Raw genomic sequence first — 20,433 nt, 5'->3', positions numbered from 1 at the left:
AGTGGGGGCCCACAGGGGCCAGGCTGCCTTTCGCTCCTCATTCCCAGCCTCCTGAGCACATTACCCCCGAGGTCACTGCATTTCCAAACGCACAATACACGAGACAGTGCAGTTCGTACTATATAGTACCTGCATAGGAAACAGGAAGTGCACCTCTGTGTGTGTCTCTCTCACTCACACACACACACTCTCTCTCTCACTCACACAGACACACTCTCTCCCCCTCGTCTCTCACTCTCTCTCTCTAAACCAAACGTACCAAACAAGCACGATGGGTCGAACGGCCTCCTCTCGTTTATAAAGGTTTTTATGTTCTTATGTTCTCTCTCTCTCTCTCTCTCTCTCTCTCTCACTCCGCCCCCTGCAGAGTGACCCGGGCAGGTTGTCGGTTCTGGAGCAGCTGGGCCTGGACCAGAGCTCGGACCTGTCGGACACCTGCGTGCAGCAGCGCCTGGACGAGCGGCGGGAGGTGATCCGCAGGGAGATCCGGCGGGAGCTGAAGATCAAGGAGGGGGCAGAGAACCTGCGGCGCGCCACCACGGACCGGCGCAACCTGCAGAACGTGGAGGGCATGCTGAAGAACTCCTCGCGTAGGCTGGACCAGCTGCACCGGGACCTGCAGGACCTTGATGCCCACATCGTGGTCAAGGACCCCGACGAGATCAGAGGTGGGGGGTAGAGGGACGGGGGGCGGGGCGGAGGGGAGAGAGGGCTCTGGCACAGCGTGGCATTGTGACGGAGCCCTGATCCCCCCCAGGCTGTGTGTGTCTGTGGCAGACCCGTGTGCGACTGTGTAACCGACTCTCCTCCCCAGATGCCCCGCGGTCTCCGGGGGCACTGAACCGCCCCTCGGCCAATCAGGAGGACCGCATCGCCGCGCTGGAGAAGCAGCTGAATATCGAGCTGAAGGTCAAGCAGGGAGCCGAGAACATGATCCACATGTACTCCACCGGCTCCACCAAGGTACTTCTCTCTCTCTCTCTCTCTCTCTCTCTCTCTGTCACTCCCTTTCTCCCCCTCTCCCTTTATCACTCTGTCTATCACTGTCCCTCTCTCTCCATCAATCTCTCTGCCTGTCCCACCAACCCTCTCCCTTAATTACACTGTCTATCACTGTCCCTCTCTCTCTCTTTCCCTCTCTCTCAAATTCAAATTCACCTGTCAGATATCAGTGCTCTCTGGGCACAAGTCCATTCACACAGAGCCCCTAACAGCCCGGCCCGGCCCGCAGCCCCAGCTGTCAGCCGCATCGCTCAGCACACACACACACACACACACACACACACCCGGGGCAGGCGGCTACTTCAGTGCTCCTCACTCTGGCAATCTGGTCTCTGTCACAGTCTGTTACTGTCTTTCACATGATTCATAATATTAGTGTTGTAGTGACACTGCCGAGCGCTGACGCTGGGTGAGTGGACTGTTCAGTGTGTTGTGGTAATACTGACAGTGGGGATTACGCTGCCTGTGTGTTGTTATTGTTAGGGCAGTGTCTCTATGGCTGTGTGTGACAGCATCGTTGTGTGTTGTTATGACTTTGTGTTTGTTGGTATAATAATGACTTGCGTTTGTGTTCGAATTATCACTGTGTGTGTGTGTGTGTGTTTGTATTATATAAGTGTGTGTGTATGTGTGTGTGTTCGTATTTTAATGACAATGTGTGAGTGTTCATATTATAATGACAGTGTGTGTGTGTGTGTGTGTTCGTATTATGACAGTGTGTGTGTGTTCATATTATAATGACAGTGTGTATGTGTGTGTGTTCATATTATAATGACAGTGTGTGTGTTCATATTATGATAGTGTGTGTGTGTTCATATTATAATGACTGTGTGTGTGTGTTCATATTATAATGACAGTGTGTGTGTGTTTGTATTGTATTGACAGTGTGTGTGTTTGAATTGTAATGACACAGGACAAGAAGTTGCTGCAGACAGCCCAGCAGATGCTCCAGGACAGCAAGACCAAGATTGACATCATCCGCATGCAGATCCGCAAGGCAGTGCAGGCCACCGAGCTGGACACCGAGGACACACAGGGTCCGTGCGCCATCCCACTGTCCCCACTGTCCCCACTGTCCCCACTGTCCCCCACGTCCCTGTCTGTCTGTCTGTCTGTCTGCGTGGGGTAGGAGTCCCAGTGATGTCAGAGCTCCTCCCAGAGGCCCCTGATCTCCTGGACTGGCCAAGCCGTTTGTTTATTCACGTCGTGTTGACTCACTCCATCACTTCTTACTCTGTTGTTGTTTGAGGCTGGATCGATGGCTGGCCTCATTAGAGCCGAGAACCATCCCCAAGCCTTTTAAGTGACCATTAGACCTCGTTAAGAGCTTGTTAAAGACCAGGGCTGGGGGGGGGTCTGTGTGGATTTAGCTCTGGCTGCAGGGGGGCCGTGGGGGGCACAGACATCAGACATCAGGCTCCAGAGGATCAAAGGAGAAATGGGCCAGTATCGACTGCTGGCGGGAACGAGTGTCCTAGTACTTACAGAGAGGGGAGAGAGAGAGAGAGAGAGAGAGAGAGAGAGAGAGAGAGAGAGAGGTAGAGGGAGGGAGCATATGGTTGAGATATTCCAGTCTATGTTTGTGCCAAACTGTCTGCAGTCAGTCTGTGGCCCTGGAGATAAAATCCACAACTCCAGAAACAAACACACACACACACACACACACACCGCGACACAGAGCTCTGACATGCACACTGACGCCCAGCAGCATTGATGCACATACACAAACACACACACATACACATACAGTCACACACTATACACACACAGACACACACAGACACACTCTCTCTCTCTCAGACACTCACACACACACACCTTATAAGGAGAGATGAGTATATCCCCCCTCCCCCCTTGCCCTCTCCTGTATTTTAACCCCTCTCTCTCTCCCTCTCCCTCTCTCTCTGCAGGGAAGCCGGACCTCAGTGCGGTGGAGCTGCGCATCGAGGAGCTGCGGCACCACTACCGTGTGGAGCACGCAATCGCTGAGGGCGCCAAGAACGTGCTGCGCCTGCTGGGGGCAGCCAAGACTCACGACAAGAAGGCCACCTCTGAGGTGAGCTAAGAAACACACTCTGACACACTGACACACTGAGACACACACTCTGACACACTGAGACCCACACTGAGACACACACTCTGATGCACTGACACACTGAGACACTGAGACTCACACTCTGACTGTACACACACTGAGACACACTCTGACATCCTGATACACAGACTTACACTCAACACTCCCCCTCTCCCTCACTCTCCCCATCCCTCTCTCTCCGTCCCGCAGGCACAGTGCCGTCTGAGCGAGTCGTCCCAGAGGGTGGACCTGCTGCGAGACTCCCTGGAGCAGCGGCTGGCTGAGCTGCCGGAGGACCATCCCAAGGCCTGCCTGATCAAGGAGGAGCTGGTGTTGGCCTCCTCTCCCACCTTCAGTTCCCGCCACAGCGCCCCCTACCTGCACAACCAGTACAGCACACTCTGCAAGCCCTCCCCACTCACCGGTGAGACCCACTGACACACACACAGATAGATGACATATAATACCACTACTACTACTACTAATGTATTATTATCTCCTGTACTGTCTCCCTCTCTCCCTCTCTCCCTCTCCCCCTCTCCCTCTCTCTCTCAGGCACTCTGGAGGTGAAGTTGCTGGGCTGTTTTGGGCTGCTGGAGTCAGTGCCTGGCCGTTGCCGTGGCAGTAGCGTGTTGTTGCCGTGTTACAGCCCGGGTGAGGGGCGGTCCTTTATCCGCAGTGGGCGGGGCCTGTACAGCCGCAGTGGCAGTGTGAGTGGGAGGATGTCCTGCAAGACTGACGAGCTGTCCTGTAAGTCTGGCCTATAAGACAATGTGTCTCTGTGTCACTGTGTGACTGTCTGACTGTGTCTGACTGTGTCTGGCTCTGTGTGACTGTGTCTGACTGTGTCTGACTGTGTGACTGTCTTTGTATGAATGTGTGTCTGGCTGTGTGACTGTCTCTGTGTGACTGTGTGTCTGACTGTGTGTCTGACTGTGTGGCTGTATCTCTGTGTGACTGTGTCTGACTGTGTCTGACTGTGTGACTGTCTCTGTGTGACTGTGTGTCTGACTGTGTGACTGTGGCTGTATCTCTGTGTGTCTGACAGTGTCTCTGTGTGACTGTGTCTGACTGTGACTGTGTGACTGTCTCTGTGTGATTGTGATTGTGTGTCTGACTGTGTCTGACTGTGTGACTGTCTCTGCATGACTGTCTCTGTGACTGTGTGTCTGACTGTGTGACTGTGTCTCTGTGTGTCTCACTGTGTGACTGTCTGATTGTGTTACTATGTCTCTCATTGTGTGACTGTGTCTGACTGTGTGAATGTCTCTGTGACTGTGTGACTGTCTCTGTGACTGTGTGTCTGACTGTGTCTCTATGTGTCTGACTGTGTCTCTGTGTCACTGTGTGTGAGAATGTGTGTCTGTGTCTATCCTGTACACTTACCTGTGTGTGTTTCTGTGTGAGTGTTTGTAGTGTGAGTGTGTGTGGTGTGTGTAGTGTTAGTGAGTGTCTGTCTGTGTGTGTCCACACTGACCGGTGCTGTGTGTGCAGTGGAGGTGAGTGCGGTGCTGAAGCTGGAGAACACAGAGGTGGGACAGACGGCCTGGAAGCCTGTGGGGGAGCAGGCCTGGGACCAGACCTTCACTGTGGAGCTGGAGAGGGTAAACACACACAAACACACACACACACACACACACACACACATAAACACAGAAACTCACACACACATAAACACACACCACACAGAATCATACACACATACTCACACACGCCACGCAGAAACACACACCACACACAAACACAGAAAAACACACCGCACAGAAACTCATACACACATACACACACTCACACTCACACTGCACGCCCATACAATAACACATCTGCTATCACTGTTCCACTGCTAGTTATTAGAATACAGATGGTCAATGCCAGTGCAGTGTTGTGTGTGTTAACCACCCTGTCTCTCTCTCTCTCTCTCTATTCCTCCCTCCCTCTCCTCTCCTCTCTCTCTACCTCTGTCCCTCTCCTCAGTCTCGGGAGATGCAGATCGCTGTGTACTGGAAGGACTATCGCTCTCTCTGTGCTCTCAAGTACCTGAAGCTGGAGGACTTCCTGGACAACCAGAGGCACCGGATCCAGCTGGAGCTCGAGCCCCAGGGTGTGCTGCTGGCCGAGGTACAGCCCGCCTCATTCCGTATCCAGCTGCCTCGATACTGGCCGTGTCCACAGTCCCGAACTGCGGCTGCTGGCTGGTGGCCCTGGACCACCCTCTTTAATTAATCACTTAATCTTGTTAATTAACCAATTAACACTGATACTCTGATTAGGCTGTTGTTCTGCCTGGTTCCTCTGTACTGAACTGTCTGTGTATGTGTGTGTGTGTGTCTGTGTGTATCTGTATTTCAGGTGACATTCTTTAACCCTGTGATTGAGAGAATCCCCAAACTGCAGAGACAGAAGAAGATCTTCTCAAAACAGCAGGGTGAGTAACTGACTGACTGACACACTGACTCACAGTCTCTGCTGCAGCACCACCTAGTGGACATTTTGTGTTTGTCTTCCTGTGCCAACGCCTCTCCATGCTGTGCTGTGTGCACATGTATCTTGGCGTTGTGTAACTGTGTGTTGCTCTTGTGTGTTGTGTAGGCAAGGCATTCCTGCGTGCACGGCAGATGAATGTGGACATTGCCACTTGGGTGCGTCTGCTGAGGAGAGCCATCCCCACGGTCAACAGTACGGGCACCTACAGCCCCCACGCAGCCGGGCACAGCACAGGGTAACACACACACACACTCACACACACACACACACACACACACACACACATACACAGTACAGGGTAACACGCATGCACACAACACAGGGTAAGGCACACAGCACAGGGTAACGCACACAGCACAAGGTAACGCACACAGCACAGGGTAACACACACACACAGCACAGGGTAACACACACACAGCACAGAGTAACACACATAACACAGGGTAACACACACACACACAGCACAGGGTAACGCACACAGCACAGGGTAACACACGCACACAGCACAGGGTAACGCACACAGCACAGGGTAACGCACACAGCACAAGGTAACGTACACAGCACAGGGTAACACACACACACACAGCACAGGGTAACGCACACAGCACAAGGTAACGCACACAGCACAGGGTAACACACACACACAGCACAGGGTAACACACACACAAAGCACAGGGTAACACACACACAGCACAGAGTAACACACATAACACAGGGTAACACACACACACACAGCACAGGGTAACGCACACAGCACAGGGTAACACACGCACACAGCACAGGGTAACGCACACAGCACAAGGTAACGTACACAGCACAGGGTAACACACACACACACAGCACAGGGTAACGCACACAGCACAGGGTAACACACACACACACACACAGCACAGGGTAACGTACACAGCACAGGGTAACACACACACACACACAGCACAGGGTAACGCACACAGCACAGGGTAACACACACACACACACAGCACAGGGTAACGCACACAGCACAGGGTAACACACACACACACAGCACAGACACCTCTCTGTGTGACTGTGTCTGTCTGTCTGTTGCAGGGAGATCTCAGTGGATAAGCTCAATCTGGACAGTCTGGACTCCCCTCTGAGAGCCGAGCCCAGGAGCACAGAGACGCACACTGAGGTGAGCGAGCGAGGGATGGGGAGAGAGGAAAGGAGAGGGAGAGATGTGGGAAAGTGAAAGAGAAAGAGAGGGGGTGGAAAGTGAGAGAAGGATAGAGGGCTGGCAGATGGGGTGGTCAGCGTGAGCTGCAGATGAACTGTCAGGCAATGTGGTCTCCACTGCAGGGGGGGCAACAAACAGCCAGTCACGGTGTGCTTGAGGACATGGCAAGGTCATGGGAACCTGCTGTACATCACACACTCTCTGTCTCTCAAATTCAATTCAATGAGCTGTATTGGCATGACGCTCTGGTGTTGACAAAGCTTACAGCACATATTATAGCCACAGAAATGCTGGATACAAAAAGACACACTCTCAAACACTCTCTCTCTCTATCTCTCTATTTCTCTCTTTCTTTCTTTCTCTCTCAGGGGGAGCGGTTGCCCGTGATAGAGCCCTTCTCTCCTGCAATTCTGACCCCCGAGCAGCTGGCCAGGACCCCCTCCCAGAGCTCCCAGCACAGGTGCCACACCGCACTGCACCGCACCACACCGTACCACACCACACCAAACTGTACCACACTGTACCGCACTGTACCACACTGCACCACACCACACCACAACACACCACACCACACTGTACCACACTGCACCACACTACACTACACCACAGCACACCACACCACACTGTACCACACTGCACTGTACCACACTGTACCACACTGCACCACATCACACTGCACCACACCACAACACACCACAACACACTGTACCACACTGCACCACACTACACTACACCACAGCACACCACACCACACTGTACCACACTGCACTGTGCCACACTGTACCACACTGCACCACATCACACTGCACCACACCACAACACACCACAACACACTGTACCACACTGCACCACACTACACTACACCACACCACACCACACTGCACCTCACTGCACTGTACCACACTGCACCACACCACACCACAGCACAGCACACCACACTGTACCACACTGCACTGTACCACACTGCACCACACCACACTCTACCACACTGCACCACACTGCACTGTACCACACTGCACCACACCACACCACACTGAACCACACCACACCACACTGTACCACACTGTACCACACTGCACCACACCACACCACACTGTACCACACTGCACCACACTACACTACACCACAGCACACCACACCAAACTGTACCACACTGTACCACACTGTACCACACTGTACCACACCACACCACAACACACCACACCACACTGTACCTCACTGCACCACACTACACTACACCACAGCACACCACACCACACTGTACCACACTGCACTGTACCACACTGTACCACACTGCACCACATCACACTGCACCACACCACACCACAACACACCACACCACACTGTACCACACTGCACCACACTACACTACACCACAGCACACCACACCACACTGTACCACACTGCACCACACTGCACTGTACCACACTGCACCACACTGCACTGTACCACACTGTACCACACTGCACCACACCACACCACAGCACACCACAGCACACCACACCACACTGTACCACACTGCACTGTACCACACTGCACCACACCACACTCTACCACACTGCACCACACTGCACTGTACCACACTGCACCACACCACACCACACCACACTGAACCACACCACACCACTCCACACAGTACCACACTGTACCACACTGCACCACACCACACCATACTGTACCACACTGCATCACACCACACCACACCACACTGTACCACACTGTACCACACTGCACCACACCACACCATACTGTACCACACTGCACCACACCACACCACAGCACACCACACCACACTGTACCACACTGCACTGTACCACACTGCACCACACCACACTCTACCACACTGCACTGTACCACACTGCACCACACCACACCACACTGCACCACACCACACCACACCACACTACACTGTGCCACACTGTACCACACTGCACCACACCACACCATACTGTACCACACTGTACAACACTGCACCACGCTACACCACACTGCACTGTACCACACTGCACCACACCACACCACACTGTACCACACCACACCACACTGTACCACACTGCACCACACTACACCACACTATACCACACCACACCACAGCACACCACACCACACTGTACCACACTGCACTACACCACACCACACTTCACCACACCACACTGTACAACACTGCACCACACTACACCACACTATACCACACTGCACCTCACTGCACTGTACCACACTGCACCACACTGCACCACACCACACCACACAACACCACACCACACTGCACTACACCACACCACAACACACTGTAGAAAACCAAATAGCAGTACACCATACATATATCTGCAAATAAATAACTGTCTCTGTCTCTGTGTCTGTGTGTCTCTGTCTGTGTGTGTGTCTGTGTGTCTCTGTGTGTGTGTGTGTGTGTGTAGTAAACAGAAGCGTGATCCGCTGTGTCTCCAGGACTTCAGGCTGATCGCAGTGCTTGGACGCGGACATTTTGGCAAGGTACTGAACACCAGCTATACTGAACACTATCTGACTGACTGATGAGTGATAGTCCGGGTGATCTGTACTGTGCTGCTGTATTATATTGATGACTTATTGTACCTGTGCAGCGGTCTGTTGACTGTGCTGACCGTGCTGTGCTGTGTGCTGGCAGGTGCTGCTGTCAGAGTTTCGTCAAACAGGTGGGCTTTACGCCATCAAGGTTCTGAAGAAGGGCGACATCGTGGCGCGGGACGAGGTGGAGAGGTACATGAGCACCTGCACCCCTGAACACCAATTCACCTACACACCTGACCACCTGTACACTGACACACCTGACCACCTGCACACTGACAGACTTACACACCTGACCACCTGCACACCAGCACACCTGTACACTCACACACCTGACCACCTGCACTGTTCCTTCACTGTTGCAGGTGAATGTATCAGATGTTTAACTGTGTCCCCCCTCTCTCACCCCCTCCAGTCTGATGTGTGAGAAGCGGATATTTGAGACCGTGAACAGCTGCCGTCACCCCTTCCTGGTGAACCTGTTTGCGTGTTTCCAGACGCCGGAACATGTGTTTTTTGTCATGGAGTACACGGCCGGGGGCGACCTCATGATGCACATCCACTCTGACGTGTTTACGGAGCCACGCGCTGTGTTAGTCTCTCCATCCTGTTTGTGTGTGCGTGTGTCTGAGGGTCTGTCTGCGTGTGTGTGTGTCTAAGGGCCGTCGGTGTGTGTGTGTCTATCTGTCCCTGTGTGTGTGTGTGTGTGTAGGGGTGTCCATATGTCTGATGGTGTTTGTGTGTGTGTGTATCTGTGTGTCAGTGTGTCTGACAGTGTGTCAGTGTGTCTTACAGTGTCTGTGTGTGTCTGTAGGTTCTACTCGGCCTGTGTGGTTCTGGGGCTGCAGTTCCTCCACGACCACAAGATTGTGTACCGGTGAGTCCTGCCCCCCCAACACTCACTCCCCCTACACACTCAAATCACCAAACCCTCTCACTTCCCATATTAATCCCTGTCTCCCTGTCTCTCTGTCAATTTCAGGGACCTGAAGTTGGACAATCTGCTGCTGGACATGGACGGCTATGTGAAGATCGCAGACTTCGGCCTGTGTAAAGAAGGTATGACCGTCTGTCTGTGTGTCTGTATCTGTCTGTCTGTGTGTCTGTCTCTCTCTCTCTCAGAGCAGTTAGCGTGCTGTGGTGTCTGTACTAACCTTTCTCACCTCCCTCTCCCTCTCCGTCTCTCTCTCTCTCTCAAATTCAAATTCAAATTCAAAGGAGCTTTATTGGCATGACTAGCACAGCAGTATTGCCAAATCAGGTACAGTAGTTTAACACAGAGTGACATTAATTAATTGATAGGAATATATGAGAAACAGTGGGGAAATGGGGAGGTACAGACTAATCTAAACATCTGTCATACAGGGAGAGATGGTAATGATGATGTTTAACAATAATAATGATGGTAATACTAATAGTAATACAAATAACAGTAATAATGAAAATAAATAGTAGTAATAATACTGCAATAATAGACAAAATAATAATAAACAATAATAGTAATAAAATAATACATTTCAGTAATGATATATACTGTAGAATATAGACACATCTCTTCCCTGCAGTCCCCTGTGCTGAGCGTTCACCCCGTATCTCTCAGGCTGTGACAGGCAGCTAGTGGGGCTGTGTATCCCTCTCCCAGGAGCACGGCCAGCTTCTGTAGCTCTGTCTTGTTTTGGAAATGTGGGAGAGAGACAGTGATTTTGCGGAAGAATGTGTCTCTCATTTCTTTCTATTTAATGCAGTGTAGGAGGAAGTGCATCTCTGTGTCTACCACTCCTGTCTCTCAGTGACCACACTGTCCTCTCTGTGTCCACCTCTTCTGTCTCAGTGACCACAGCGCCGCTCCTCTATGTGTCCACCTCTCCTGTCTCTCAGTGACCACAGTGTCGCTCCTCTCTGTGTCCACCTCTCCCGTCTCTCAGTGACCACAGTGCTGCTCCTCTCTGGGCAGCCAGCTCTGCCTGTGTCGGCCCATCTCTCTGGCCAGGCTGTGGTCACTGAGCCTGTACTTGGTCAGGATTCGTCTCTGCTACGTATCTCTGACAGTGAAGAGACTCTGCAGGGTGGACTCTCTGTTTAGGGCCCGATAGTGATCTGGTTTACTTTGGGATATAGTTTCTGTGTCCCAATGTTCTAGAGAGGAGGTTTTAGTTTGTTTAGTAAGTGGTTTGACTCTAATGGGCAGCTGGCGAGCAGTGCTGGTCTGAGGCTGGGAGGTGTTAGTGGGGTTAGGGGCAGTGAGCCCCAGGGCCAGCTGACTGACGGGCTCTTTCTTGGGCTCAGCTCTTGTGTTTTTAGGGCTTTATATTGTAGTGAGTCTTGTGGGCTGATGTTGAGGTGGTTTAGAAATTTGAGTGCTCTTTTTTGAATATTGATGAGCAATGGATATCTGCTTTATTCTGCCCTGCATGCGTTGTTGGGGGTGTTTCTCTGCACTTGTAATATGGTTGTACAGAACTCAGACTGCAGGGTTTCTACTGGGGTTTTTTCCCATTCAGTGTGGTCTTGCTGACTGAGTGGACCCCACACTTCACTGCCGTACAGCGCAATGGGCCGGATCACACTGTCCAATATTGTACACCAGATTCTAACGGGTATATTGATTTTGTACAATTTCCGTCTGATGGCATAGACAGCTCTTCTGGCTTTTTCTTTGAGTTAATTCACTGCCAGGCCAAAGCCCCCTGACGCACTGATGTCCGGGCCCAGGTGTGTGTACTGAGTGCTGTGTTGTAGGGCGGTGTTGTCTAGGGTGAAACGGTATCTACTTTCCTGGCATCTGGACTTTTTTTGGAAGATCATTATTTTGGTCTTTTTCATGTTTACTGCCAGGGCCCAGGTCTGACAGTACTGCTCCAGCAGTGTCTGCTGCTGCCGAAGCCCCTGCTCTGTGGGCGACAGCAGCACCAGGTCATCTGTGTAGAGCAGGAATTTCACTTCCATGTCGTTTAGGGTGAGCCCAGGGGCTGCAGACCGCTCCAACAACACCGCAACTCATTAATGTAAACATTAAATAGCATTGGACTCAGACTGCAGCCCTGCCTCACCCCGCGTCTGAGTGAAGAATTCAGTTCTTTTATGACCAAGGTTTACTCCACACTCATTTTCTAAATACATTGATTTAATGACAGCATATACTTTACCCCCTACACCACTCTGGAGAAGTTTGTAATATAGGCCCTCATGCCAAATTGAGTCGAATGCTTCAATGAAGCATGCAATGATTTTTCCATTGTTTGTTTGGTGAGCGTGTTTATTACTTAGGGTGTGTAAATATGGTCGGTTGTGTGGTGATTTGGTAGGAAGCCAATCTGACTCTGACTCTGACACTGTGTGGTAAGGAAGGCCACTATCTGGGCGTTAATGAAACTGCAGAAGACCTTCCCCAGGTTGCTGCTCACACAGATGCCCCGGTAGTTATTGGGGTCGAATTTGTCTCCACTCTTGTATTTCCGGGATATAAGCCCATGGTTCCAGGTGTCAGGGAAGCAGCCCGCTTGAAGTGTTAAGTTTAAGGCTTTCTGCAGCTCAGGGCTACTGTGTTTAAGCATTTCAGTTCTGATACTGTCAGGGCTGCAGACTTTTTGGGGTTTCCGTTTTTGGAGATTGTCTTTTAGTTCCTCTGCGGTGATTTGGTTGTCAAGTGGGTTTCGATTGTTTTTAATTGTTGATTCAAGTTTTTTCATTTTTTCCTGAATTTGTTGCTGTTCTAATTTGAGATCTTTTTGTGGAGGTTCAGCATATAGGTTTTCAAAGTCATTTTTCCAAATATCCCCATTCTGTATGGCTAGTTCCTGAGGTGAGCTTTTACTCAAATTATTCCACATTTCCCAGAATTGATTTTGGTCGATAGATTTTGCAATCTCTGCAAATGTTTTGTGGAAGTGTTTTTGTTTTTTCTGTTTAAGTGTTTGTTGATATATTGTGAGGGTCTCGAAGTATTTGAGGTGTAAATCAGTTTTTTTTTGGTGCCTGGTGTTTTTGGTTTGATAGTTGTCTTAGTTTTTTTCTCAGATTCTTGCATTCGTCATCAAACCATTTCTCAGTTGCTTTTTTTGTTTACTTTTTTGAGGTTAGCCTTAATCGCAGCTTTTTGGAATATCCCATTGATCTGTTGAACTGCCTGGTTCATGCTGGTCTGGTTTGGGTGGAATGGCGTTAGGTGGAAGGTATAGATGAGGTTAGTGATTTCAGGGGAATTGATTGCATTGGTGAATTGGTCCGTGCTGTTTGCAGCCCATCTGTATGTTTGATTAAGGTTGTACAGCTTACTGGGCTGTGTCTGTGTGTTGCTGGCCTGACTTCTTCTCTTCAGGAACACAGTGGTCTGACAGGGGGGTTTGCTGCCTGACAGTGAATGCACTAATGAAGGAGGGCTACATGTCAGTGAGGACGTAGTCCACTACAATAGTCCCAAGAGCTGAGCAATGCGTGAACCTCCCTAAAGAGTCCCCTCTGATCCTGCCATTAAGGATGTACAGGCCCAAGGCTTGGCAGAGATGCACTAAATCTCTGCCATTCTTGTTTATAGCGGGGTTGGGGTTATTCCTTTCAATGGTGGTGGGTGTGAGGTACAGAGGGGCCTGTCCAAATATATGCCGATTGCCCTGTGAATTAATACAGTCAGGCTCACAGCCTGTCCTGGCATTAAAGTCCCCACAGAGCAGCACCTTTCCCTGGGCCTGGAGCTGGCTGACCCCTGTGTGGAGACGGGTGAGATACTCCTCATCGTAGTACGGGGATTCTGCACATACATATATGTCTTCATCATACCTGGCTATTCCTTATTGATTTTGAGCCAGACATGTGTTAGGCCTATTTTAACTGTGCTGATATATTTGGCGTGTTCCCCTCTGTACCACACAATGACCCCCCCGAGTCCCTGCCGCGCTTCACTGCGCTCAGTTTAGTGGAGGGCACTGTGACCTCCCTGTAACCTGAGGGGCAGTTTGTGAGCACATCTGCATGGCACCAGGTCTCCAACAGAATCACTATATTTAATCTGTTTACATTTCTAACAGACTTGGGGTCTTTACTTTTTTTCCCAAAAGCGGAGAAAAGCAGCCCCTGGATGTTCCAACAACTGATGGAAAATAATTTCATCTGTTTGAACTTTTATAATCTAACTCAATGTTATTTTCTAGTGAATCAAAATCTAATCAAAAATCAGCAGCATACACATTCATAGTATTATTACCTTGTTCTCTACAGGCAGTACTTGTGTTTTTGAAAATAAATCCCTGGGTTGCACCCGTGTTGGGTGTGCTGTTCCACGTACCGCAGTCGTGTCCTGCCCGGGTGCTGGGCCTCAGCTCAGCAGTCTGGAGCACAACACACTGAGGAGCTGCTTGATCTCCCCCAGCTCTGTGGGGGCTGGGGGGGTCGCTGCTGGGCCAGGGCTGCTGCATAGCTGAGCTGGGGCTGCCGGGTGCTGGGCCTGGAGGGAGGTGCCTTTGTGGTGCGGGGCTGGGGGTCGTTTTGGGGTCGGTAGAGTGTGTGGGATCTCTGTGCTGGGGGCCGTGGGGGAAGCGTGCTGCGCTGGCCTTTGCTGGGGGTGTGGGTCGGTGGACTGGTTGGGCTGTGGCACAGGGCTGCATCTTTCAGGGTTTTGGCAAAGATTTTTACTCCTTCTTGATTTAAATGCACCGTGGCATACAGGTGCCATAGCCCCACACTTGAGTGGTGTGCCAGGTGCACACTGGGCAGGGTCACACAGCCCCTAGCAATCTTGTAGTTGAGAGCATTTATGATGTGTGGGGGGTGTCTGCTCGGGGCAGCAGTGTGGAGAGAACCACGTGGGAATCAGGTAACTGGTGTGTGGCCGTCTCCACCATCCTCCTCACAGCTCGGGCAGTGTGCTGCCGCAGGGTTCCCAGGTCATTGGTCCCTGTGTGGATCACAATGCAGGCTGGGGTGCCCAGGCTGTATGGGTTGAGCAGCTGCTGGGCGCGCTCTGTGTTCCTGCAGCGCAGCGTATGGTCTCTCTGGCCTGGGAACAGCCTCCGGGGGTCCAGGTACGTCCCGTTGCTGTCTATGAGGAGAGCCATGTCTGGCCTGGTTTTATTTTTTGCTGGTGTGTTGGAGGGGGGCTGTGTGTCGGTGTCAGTGGGGAGAGCTGTACTGTCTGACGGTGTAGGGGGAGGGGTGTCTGTGCCAGGGTGTGTGTGTGGGAGTGTGTCTATGTCAGGGTGTGTTTGTGGGGCGGTATCTGTGCCAGGGTGTATGTGTGGGGGGGTGTTTGTGCCAGGGTGTGTGTGTGGGTAGGGTAGTGTCTTAGTGCAGGGTTTGAGGGGTGTGCTTTGTTTGGGGGGAGGGGGGTGCGGTGTAGTTGTGGAGCTGCTCTCTCAGGCTCTGGATCTCTTTGGTGACAGTCTTGTCCCTGAGCTGCATGTCCTGCTTCATGGGGTTCAGCTGGGCTCTCAGGGAGCCATTCTGCTCGAGGTCCCTCACCGCAGACATCAGCTCACTGACGGCCACTCGGCTCTCTCTTCACCTGTGCCACCTCGTCTCTCAGCTGCCGGGCTCACTGAGCTCGGCCAGCTCCATTTCCAGCAGGGCCGGGCTCTCTCTCATGGGCTGTGTGTCGTCAGGTGGCACTGGGGGGTGCTGGGGCGTGGGTTGGCATGTCTTCCTTCACTCCCTGTGCTGTGCTGTCCGGGTCAGATTCGTCCACCACAAGTATTTGTCTGCCGTAACTGATTCCCTTTTTTTAACGTGGCTGTGTGTTTTACACAAAAAGCCGTGTGCCAGGCTGTAGGCTGCTCCTTGTGGAAAATCAGTTTTTTTTTAACCCTGTTGTCTCCTTGGTTGATGTACTGCACATACAGACATTCAGGGTTTTCACTGCTTCCTTACGCTGCGCTGCTTTAACAGGGAGCTGGAGTTCCCTGGTCTCCATGGCTGAGAAAATGCTTTCATTTAAATGTTGCTCTTTCCAACTGTCATCCGCCATGGCTCCTTTCACACTCAACTGCCTTTCTCTTCTTTCTTTTTAATTATGATTTATTTATTATGGTTGGTAATGAATATCTTATGTCTTTAGTTCTGATATTAGACAAGCGAGATAATATTTACATAGATAGTTCTCTTTTGAAGGTATAGTTTATCTGAAGGAGGCTTACCTTCTGCCTGTTTTATCTTTTTTTCCTCCCTTTCTCTCTACTCTTCATCATTCCACTCTTCACTCTTCTTTTTATGTGTATTGGTTTCTTTTCTTACTTTTCCTTCTTTATCCCTTATTTATTTTTGAATGCTGTTTTGTTCGCGCTCTTCTTTCTGTCTATCTCTACTTATAGATATTGCAAAATATCTATCTCTATGTATATTTAAATATGTATTATATTAATTAATTAATATATCATTATGTCTTTCTCTCTCTCTCTCTCTCTCTCTCAGGGATGGGTTATGGCGACAGGACCAGCACATTCTGTGGGACCCCAGAGTTCCTGGCACCAGAGGTGCTGACAGACACCTCGTACACCCGCGCAGTGGACTGGTGGGGACTAGGAGTGCTGGTGTACGAGATGCTGGTGGGAGAGGTGAGTGTGTGTGAGTGTGAGAGTGTGTGGGTGTGAGAGTGTATGTGAGAATGCGTGTTTGTGTGTGTGAGAGAGAGTGTTTGTGTGTTTTTGAGTGTGTGTCTGAGCACCTCTCTGTCTCACTGGTCTGCACTCACAGTACGATTAACACTGTGTGTCTTTGTGTCTCTATGTGTTTATCTGTGTCTCTATGTGTGTCTGTGTCTGTCTTGTTCCCATGTACCTGTGTGTGTGTCTGTGTGTGTCTTGTGCCCATGCACTTGTGTGTGCCAGTCTCCGTTCCCGGGCGATGATGAGGAGGAGGTGTTCGACAGCATTGTGAATGACGAAGTGCGGTACCCACGATTCCTCTCCACCGAGGCCATCGGCATCATGAGACGGGTGAGGCCTCTACCTCCACCAATCACAGGCCTGCGCTGAGCTGCCAGGCACTCGAGCTCAGCCAATCACAGAGCAGCTCTGTCTTACATGCCAGCTACACAGCCAATGACATAGCATCTCCTTTGGGCTGTAGACCTGCATCTGTTATTGATCACTGTCTGACTGTAGAGCTGCACTGAAGATGGCTGAGGTGCAGTATTGATAACTGATTATTGGTGATTGATTGATTATTGATGTGGGTTGATCTCTGACGGTCTGGCTTTGCAGCTGCTGCGGAGGAACCCGGAGCGCCGGCTGGGCTCCAGCGACAAGGACGCCGAGGACGTCAAGAAACAGCCCTTCTTCAGGGTAAGTCACTGGCTCTGCGTCCCTCCCTCTGTGCGTGTCCTTGTCTCTCACTCTGTCTCTGTGTGTATCCGTGTCTCTCACTCTGTCTCAGTGCATGACCATGTCTCTCACTCTGTCTCTGTGCATGTCCATGTCTCTCACTCTATCTTTCTGTGTCTCTGTGCACGTCTGTGTCTCTCACTAGGTCTGTGACTCTGTCCCTCTATGTGTGTCCGTGTCTCTCACTCTGTCTCTGTGTTTCTGTCTCTCTGTCTCTATGTGTCTCTGTCTGTCTCACACTCCCTCTCCCTCTCTCGGCAGGGTGTGGACTGGGAAGCGCTGCTGGCAAGGAAGCTGCCGCCCCCATTCGTGCCGCAGATCGTGGGCGGCGAGGATGTCAGCAACTTCGACGAGGAGTTCACGTCCGAAGCCCCCGTCCTGACCCCGCCCCGTGACCCGCGCGTACTCACACGCAAAGAGCAGGACACCTTCCGAGACTTCGACTACGTCTCCTCCGAGCTCTGCTAGCCCGAGGACACACAGGGGGCGGGGCGGGGTGAGCTAGTGGGTGGCAAAGGGATGGGCTGGGGAGAGGGGGATGGGAGAGAGAGAGAGAGAGAGAGAGAAGGGGATGGGATGGGGCTGGGCGGGGCGCAGGGCATGGAGCAGTGTGGAGCCCTGGACAGCCACAGCTCAGCAAGGTCAGCTACAGCAGGGGCATGTATACAGGACAGCTTGGTACAGGATAGGACAGTATAGTACAGTATAGTGCAGTACAGTAACATATAGTACTGTATGGTACAGGTATGGTGCTGTATAACCATGCAGGAAAACCTTTCCTCTCTCTCTTTCTCCTCTCTCTCTGTATCGCCCACTCTCCCAAATTCCAATTCCAGTGGTGCTGTACTGGCATGGCAGACTGTAGTGTTTCCAGAGCAATGACACACACATCAACAGCAACAATCACCATCACTGCACTGCGCTGTGGTGTGAGGCTGCAGTGTAAAGAGGTTTGGCTGAACTCACTTGGCTGAGGGCATGGCGGTCTGGTGCTGGGTCCACAGGGAGCTGCTGCCGAAGTGGGGCAGATGACGGATGCGGGGGGTGATCAGGCCGGGGTATTTATGCTTTATGGGGCGGAAACCAGAGAGATGTCTACCCTGAACACACTGTGGCCGTTCCTGAACACCACGAAGCAGGAAGTGAAAATATGTGGACAGAAAGTACATGTAAACCTACATACATGCATATATATATATATATGCATACTTAAATCATACAAGCACACATGTGTACACATGCCTACATAAATACACACATACATATACATACACACTTTTACACATATATATCTCTCCGTCTCTGTCCCTTTCTCGCACTGTTTCGAACCCTGAGCCCCTCATCTCTTCCTCTGTGTTCTGTGTCGGGGGAGCAGAGTATCGGCTGAGGGTTCGACTGGAAACCCTACTGAGTGAGATTACTGTGATGTGTGTGTGTGTGTGTGTGTGTGTGTGTGTGTGTGTGAGCGCACTGGGGGATTTGATTAGCAAATTAGTCCCCACAGCGCTGCTCTAGTCTGGGCCCTATACTATACTATACTGTAGTAACACAGCGCTGGCTGCAGTCTGGGCCCTGTGTGTGTGTGTGTGAGAGAGAGAGAGAGAGAGGGTGGAGGGGGTGCCTGGGTGGTTGCAAGTGGGAGAGAAACCGAGAGTGACTTCAGTGACACGTGTGTGTGAATGAATGTGGGTCTGACACGAGTGTAGTGTAGTGCAGCTGTGTAGAGTAGAGCATTATGTTACTGTGTGTGTATGGTGGGGGGGCCTTTACAGCAGCATGTAGAAAGTGTGTTAGCGATGGGGCAGCGCAGAGGGCGGGGCTGAGGTTTCTATGGAGATGGAACTTTGATGTGCGGTCCAACACTCCAAATTCAGTTCTGGACAAGAGCTACTGTACTGCATACTAATAGGGTTGTGAAGGATTTAAAAAATATATATTATTATTAAACTTTTAATTTGATATGACCTAATATTTGTACATTTACAACATCAAAAATAGTAATGCAATACCTGTGATAATAATGGTAGTAATAAATAATAACAATAACAATAATTATTACTATTATAATAATAAAGATGTATAATTCCATGCTGAATGAAATATGCAGCGATACGACATGAATGAAGGACTGAACGATTACATTTTATTTTTTCTTTTAACTTGTGTTTTGTGTTCTTTTGTGTGTATTTTCTGTTAATGGTGGCCTGAAACACACACACACACACAGTGCTAAAACCATAAAGTGCAGTGTAGCATTCCAGTATAGGTTACCCATTCTAACACTACGGACATGCACAATACGCAATGCTGTACGGTGTTAGAAAGTAATGAAAAGTATGACTACACACTGGGTTTATCTGTATGCTGCACAGGGCAGCAGTGTGCAGTAGCGGTCAGGACTCTGGAGCGGAGCGTCAGGCTGCTGTACCCTGGATCACTCCTGTACAAACCCAGCTGTATAAATGGGTCATAGGATATTAAAAATAGTATGATATAGTGTAAGTATTGCTATATTGTAAGCCTGAATAGGGAAGTGTAATAATACATACTGTCAGATATACATATACTACTAACCTACATACTGTACAATATTCTAACTGACACAGTATCACCTGCCGCAACACTGTCACAGCTTTGATTAACCTGCATCCCACCCTTAAAAAATATACACGGCCTCCTCAGATACTTTACATCCTGGTCATGATGTCTGTCAGCACTAGGGGCAGCACTGCAGCAGGACCCACTTCCGCTTTATGATATCTATTGCCCCGAAGAGCGCCTTGCGTCCTCCACCTATCCCTGCGTGCACTGCGCGCTGCTGG

At 50.7% G+C, this 20,433-nt stretch overlaps 1 protein-coding gene across 3 annotated transcripts in view; it reads left to right on the top strand.

The window, feature by feature from the left end:
• pkn1a (protein kinase N1a) overlaps positions 1 to 19,770 on the top strand; it is a 33,941-nt gene extending 14,171 nt beyond the window's left edge. For all 3 annotated transcript variants that reach the window (XM_066707744.1, XM_066707743.1, XM_066707742.1), the window contains exons 2-22: positions 368 to 668; positions 815 to 963; positions 1,916 to 2,039; positions 2,913 to 3,058; positions 3,287 to 3,500; positions 3,632 to 3,826; positions 4,571 to 4,680; positions 5,051 to 5,194; positions 5,426 to 5,501; positions 5,666 to 5,795; positions 6,629 to 6,713; positions 7,124 to 7,215; positions 9,173 to 9,248; positions 9,403 to 9,494; positions 9,718 to 9,894; positions 10,117 to 10,179; positions 10,285 to 10,361; positions 16,701 to 16,843; positions 17,117 to 17,224; positions 17,492 to 17,572; positions 17,873 to 19,770. In XM_066707744.1, coding sequence (XP_066563841.1) covers positions 368 to 668; positions 815 to 963; positions 1,916 to 2,039; positions 2,913 to 3,058; positions 3,287 to 3,500; positions 3,632 to 3,826; positions 4,571 to 4,680; positions 5,051 to 5,194; positions 5,426 to 5,501; positions 5,666 to 5,795; positions 6,629 to 6,713; positions 7,124 to 7,215; positions 9,173 to 9,248; positions 9,403 to 9,494; positions 9,718 to 9,894; positions 10,117 to 10,179; positions 10,285 to 10,361; positions 16,701 to 16,843; positions 17,117 to 17,224; positions 17,492 to 17,572; positions 17,873 to 18,079 — 2,790 coding nt within the window. In that variant the 3' untranslated portion in view covers positions 18,080 to 19,770. The remainder of the gene's footprint in view (positions 1 to 367; positions 669 to 814; positions 964 to 1,915; positions 2,040 to 2,912; positions 3,059 to 3,286; positions 3,501 to 3,631; positions 3,827 to 4,570; positions 4,681 to 5,050; positions 5,195 to 5,425; positions 5,502 to 5,665; positions 5,796 to 6,628; positions 6,714 to 7,123; positions 7,216 to 9,172; positions 9,249 to 9,402; positions 9,495 to 9,717; positions 9,895 to 10,116; positions 10,180 to 10,284; positions 10,362 to 16,700; positions 16,844 to 17,116; positions 17,225 to 17,491; positions 17,573 to 17,872) is intronic.
• Positions 19,771 to 20,433: the final 663 nt, after the last annotated feature.

Source organism: Amia ocellicauda, chromosome 7 (genome assembly GCF_036373705.1).
Source record: "Amia ocellicauda isolate fAmiCal2 chromosome 7, fAmiCal2.hap1, whole genome shotgun sequence".
Classification (NCBI taxonomy): Eukaryota; Metazoa; Chordata; class Actinopteri; order Amiiformes; family Amiidae; genus Amia; species Amia ocellicauda.
Note: the sequence above shows the minus strand (reverse complement) of the source record. Positions and strands in the feature narration are given on the sequence as shown.